Below are 5,611 nucleotides of genomic sequence, written 5' to 3'. Positions count from 1 at the left end.
TGTTTCTGGGGGGGGGGGGGGGGATTACATACTAAAAATCAAACACCCATATGTTTTAATTTAATTTTAAAAATATATTTTTTTCCTGATGTGTGTGCATTAGTGGCGTATATTAGGGCTGTGCAAAGCTTTGGTCCCTGATTTGATTCAGTGGCGATTCGGCCCGATTCGGTGGCCAAATCTCCGAATCTAAATCAAATCAAAGGACCTTTTAATCTCTCCGAATTGAAATGGAACTGGAAAGGTTTGGCGATTTAGACATAGAGACAGCTTTAAATGTTTTTTCTACATACCTCTAGGTAGGAGGTGGCTCATGAATGCTGTGATGCTGGGGCACATGGAGCATCTCACAGAAGCATAGGGGGCTCCCCAGCACACTCGGCAGCAGACTTGGTACTTCTGGTCCACTTCCAGGTCTGCTGGGTAGCATGCAGGGGGGCCCCTTGTGCCCCCCCAGCTCGGTGACTGGTGCCTTCTGGATGGGGGGGCACCTGAGGTCCCCCTGAGGCCAATCGCCAAGCCAGGGGAGTGCAAAGGGGGCCTCTAGTGCGCTCCCCAGCGGACCCGGAAGTGGACTACTTCCACTCCATTTCCAGGTTCACTGCTGAGCATGTGGGCTCCCCCACCTCATGCTCTTATGGGACCCCAGCATTGCAGTGATCATGAGTCACGCCTACTACCTCAAGGTTTGTAGAAAAAACTTTTAAAGCTGTATCTATGTCTGAATCTTTGATTGTCTGAATCAGCATCAAAAATCTTCAAATTCGGATTTGGCCGAATCGAATGATCTGAATTAATGAATCGAATCATTGTCCCCAATTTGGGCCGAATCCGAATCGAATAGGGCCTGTTTTGCACACCCCTAGTGTATATGCATAAGTGATTGCATATGGGGGTTTGTGGGGATGTGTGTGGTGGGGTATGGAAGCCATGTAGTGCAGAGTGGCACCCAGTGGGTGGGCAGGAAAGTGGGAAAAGCAATTTGGGGGGGGGGTCTATGGAGCCAGGCCAGCCCCCTCTCACCTCTCTGCTGGTGCAGCCCAGCCCAGCTTCAGAGGCCCCTGCCAATCCGTGCCCCGCTAGCGCTGGCGCCAGGACACCAGAACAGGCCCTGCGCTCCCACACACTTCCACTTCCCCCGCCCCCACCTGGGGCTCAGGAGAAGATGGCATGGCCCCAAGGACTGGGGTAATCCCTGTGGTCCTCCCCCACCTCCCTCCCCCCCCACCATCTTACCTGAATTTCATGTGCCAGTGCAGCCACGAACAGCCCCACAGTCCCGAGCCTGCTGCGGGGGTGGGCCGGGCGAGCCCTACTGTTACAGAAGCCTACTGGAGTTTCCCTGGTTATCTTTGACAGGAGCCAGAGGCAGATAAATATTAATTTTATAAATTTTTCAGGGGCCCCACAGACCAAATAGAATGCCCTGGTGGGCCAGATCCAGCCCACAGGCTGTATTTTGCCCACCACTGGTCTACCATCTGGGCATCTTAATCACCAGGGGCCATATTTTTAAACTTGTTTAGAGACCTAAAGATGCAGATAGGCACCTAGTGGGATTTTCAAGAGCGCTTAGGATTCATAACTTCCATATACTTCCATGATATTTTTGTTTCTGAAACTCCTACTAGAGAACTGTCTACATCTACTGGTATCTAAATAACTTTAAAAAATATGGCAGCGTATGAAAATAAATTGGTAAGATGTCATCTCACCTTTTCACCATTCTCTATCAGTGTCCGATCCCAGGCATTGACTTGTGTGGCCTGCTGGAGAAAGTGCTTCTCTTGGTCCTCCAGTTCTAGACTCCATTTGTTAATTAAACTCTCGAGTTGGGCATATGTCATCACTGGGGGAGTGCTAGGGGTGAGGAAAATAAAAGCTGAAATGGCATGGAACACTACTAGAGTCTGTCTGGAAGAGACTAGTCTGCTTCCTCTATTCCAACACAAGAACTACATCATGAACTTGAACGTTCACCTTCAAGTGTCTGCTGCTGAACTGAGACATTAAATTAAATAGCTAAATGGACTCACCTGGTAGTTGTGGTAGTTACAGTAGCAGTAGAAGTCACAGCACCAATGGTACCAGTGGTGGTCAATGGTTTAAGATTCAAAGCAAAGCCAAGGTTAGGGGCAGAAGTGGCACCTGGAAAGCAAGAGACTCAGTGGAACACTGCACAGAGAGGAGGGGAAAGCAAGGACACCTATGATACTGTGGACTGAGCATAGATTTGGAACTTGAGATGCATGTTTTTTTCACACTTTTGACCTGGACTCAGATCTCAGAGAAGTTATATCACTTAATTTCTTCCATTTGTAGGATATGGACAAGTAGTATCCACAATTAAATCACTGTGAGCTCTCTAGAAAGTTCTACCTGTATACAAACGCACACATTTATTTCCCTATAATAGAAACAACATGGTCATTTTAAAAGTTGGCCCTGTCTATAACTCAATTGCACATTTTTAGATTTAACTTTTCAGGGAAAACAGTTTTCCCTAAATAAGGAGTAGGACTTCTCCACTGCTGGGGAAAAACTCAGAAATGGAACATGCTCCAGCAGCTGAAGACATACCAGAATCCTGCATTCCCTAGACTGCAGGACAGGAATCCCTAGACTGCAGGACAGTGAAAGAGTATTTTGCTCTCTTTCTATTCCATTTCCACTGGTCATTCCAAACCAATTCTGCTGCAGCTCCCAGCCTTCTTCCTTTATATACATTTAAGAAAATTTTCCATGCAGGTGAACAAAAAGGTTATACAGTTTATTCCACAGGTCTTACAGCACGGCTACACCTACAGTGTACCACTTGAATCACAGCAAGAAACAATGGTTTGTTTTCAGAGATTCAACGGAGGAAGACTAAAGCATGGGAGCTCAGGATGATTCAATCACCATGTCCCTTTAGTACCGAGCCTTTACTCTATGCTCTTCCCCCCACCCCATTCACTTGCAAAGCAATTACTTACTTGTGGTTGAGCCAGCTGCAGAAGTTGTTGTTCCAGGGACCTTTAAACTAAATCCAAGAGTCCCAAGAGTGGAAGTTCCAGTTGAGGTGGCACCAACTGCAATCAAAAGAGAACATAAATTTCCTGAATGACACACTAAACCAGGGTTCCCTTTTGAAAGTTGCTCTTGCTTTGCCCATAGATCCAAGCTTTTATTTCTACTGGCAAAGTACTGAGGGAATATCCAGGCACTGATGGCATCTTATGAAGGTTGAAAACCATGAAGACTTAAAACATAGACACTGTGGACTTCAGAATAGTTTTAAAGAGATGTTATCAATTCACTTGCCAGGCTACTAACAGTTCTGTTTGGCTAAATGCTGAACTGTCCAAACTGGAATATAGGTGAAGGGACTCAGACCCAGGATTGAAGGCTGTCTGGGAACAGTCTTGACAGGCTGATATCTCAAAAGTTACATAAATTTTTTGAGAGATCTCTCCAAGAGTCTATCTGGTTGGGCACTACAATTTGACAGACTGATAAAAATGCAGTGTAATATCAGATGCAAGACTTTTCAACCCTGGGTGTATGATGAAAGCATAAAAAACTTAGAGAAGTGCTTTAATAGAGGATACAAGAATGTCTGAAGGTCATTTAGGAATTCAGTGAAAAAGTCAACTAAGGAGCTGGGGAATACAGTTAACTATGATAGAAGACAGTACATGCCTGTTCAGTGTGAATGTCAAAAAAAAAAAAAAAGCTTTACCACTTGAAAGCAGTGGTTGAACACAAGAGTTAAACCATGGAAATGACCAGTGGATCAAATACAACCTCAGAAGACATTGTTAATAACCTTCACAATTATACATTCTAGCAGTCCTTCAAGGAAAGATATGAAGCCAAATCAATTTGTTAGAATTCCATTAATTTCAGCGGAATTAGATTAGGGTCCTATCAGCTCCCCTTTTTCAATGCAGAACAGACTCCATAAACACTGGATGCTGCAACATACATTATACATTTGGTTGGAGCAATCCAGCTAGGCTGCATTCCTCTAAATTCTAAGACTAAGGATCTGAAAATAACTGCCCACCACCTTCCAGTGGAAATAAGCTACTTTTAAGAAAAAGAACCCAAGACTTCTGTGAACACTGACTTGGACTAAGGGAGCAGTGTTGATAGAAGATAAATATTTATCTTTATGTATATTTAAGGGGATTAGATACATCTTTAACTATCAAATCTGTTATTTGATCAGTTGGATCCAATAGTACTAATATTTGTGATTACTATCCAGTAATATTTAGATTTTTCTAAAATCATATAACTCTGACCCATTGAGGAAAGCAAGTTTAGTTTACAAACAAGATGCTCCACATGTAGTGTTACCAAGACTACAGGACTTATCTAAAAATGAAGACAGCTGAACAGCTCAGAAGCTCTTGTTCAATGCAAACCCAATTAGTATTCTGTGAGCACAAATCACAGCTAATCAGAACAAAAAACTTCAGGATATGGTGGTTAAAGTCACAGAATTACATTTGTTAAATAAGGTGTGAGCAAAGCACACTGCCTGCATGTGTGTAGCATGAACTGAACTAATGTAGCTATTGTTAACATAGAGTGTAATAGTAGTGAAACGTAACCGTGTTAGTTTTGTCCTGTAAGTAACTTGAAAACTCCATTTTTGTACTCTTTTGCTTGACATAAGTAAATAAACTCTGTATGCCCTTTTTGAATAAGTAAATGTGAAAGGATAAATAGTAGAAGAATGGCATAAAGACAGGAGAAGAAGATTTAACTTTTTATGTAAGCAACAAGGTGCCAAATGTAAGTTACCAGTCAGTAAACTAATTAATAGATGGCTGACGAATCCCTTTGAGGCCAAGCACAAGAGAGAGAGAGGAAGAAAAATGCACACATCCTGCCAGACAGGCTGCAAAAAACCCCAAAGCTAAGATACTAACTTTGACGACCGAACTGACCTCAAGCTGTGGTAAGCTGAAGACAAATGAAAAAAAAACCCTCTAATTAAAGACTGAGCATGGAAAAACCCCAATGCTAAACAAAGACTTAAAATCCCTATAAGTAAAATGCAGACAAGCCAAAATGGGGAAATCCACTCTCTGCAACCTAATGAAGCACAGGCATGCATGCCTGTATACCTCTGCTCATATCCTCAATAAGCCTGGACCCGGCCATCCAGTGCTAATATTGAGTAACATCTGCTGATAACTAACATCTTACTAAAGTAGTTCTGTCTGTATGTATATTTGTGTATGTCTGTTTGTATAACTGGCGTGTCCAAGCTTATGTATCTGCTTCATGTAATCAATAAACAGGGCATTTTGCCTTATTCCCCTTTTTAAAGTCTCGCTCTTAATTTAAGCTATTGGCAATTTGTATAACACGTGTGGCAAGCAAAGCACACTGTGTGTGTGCGCGTGCGTACAATGAGGGAGGGAGAAGAAGAGTGTGTGTGTTCATAGGGTGAACGCAAGCACACCCCACCATACACATGCACCCACACCCCTCCTCGAACTGCCATACATGCAGACCCTCACACCTACAGCCCCTCACAGCCCAGCCACCCTCCCCCATACGCGTCCCCCACAAACCCCATACCCACCCACACTCCACATATCCACACACACAC

The 5,611-nt window shown here is 43.5% G+C and overlaps 1 protein-coding gene across 1 annotated transcript in view; it reads right to left on the bottom strand.

Moving 5' to 3' along the window:
- NUP62CL (nucleoporin 62 C-terminal like) overlaps positions 1 to 5,611 on the bottom strand; it is a gene marked incomplete at its 5' end in the record, with an annotated part of 23,838 nt that overhangs the window by 9,858 nt on the left and 8,369 nt on the right. Inside the window, 3 exons of the mRNA XM_006036838.3 lie at positions 1,716 to 1,860; positions 2,037 to 2,148; positions 2,976 to 3,071. Of these exons, the coding sequence (XP_006036900.2) occupies positions 1,716 to 1,860; positions 2,037 to 2,148; positions 2,976 to 3,071 (353 nt within the window). The remainder of the gene's footprint in view (positions 1 to 1,715; positions 1,861 to 2,036; positions 2,149 to 2,975; positions 3,072 to 5,611) is intronic.

Source organism: Alligator sinensis, unplaced genomic scaffold, assembly GCF_000455745.1.
Source record: "Alligator sinensis unplaced genomic scaffold, ASM45574v1 scaffold387_3, whole genome shotgun sequence".
NCBI lineage: Eukaryota > Metazoa > Chordata > Crocodylia > Alligatoridae > Alligator > Alligator sinensis.
The sequence above is the reverse complement of the archived record's forward strand: the minus strand, read 5'-3'. Positions and strand labels throughout refer to the sequence as shown.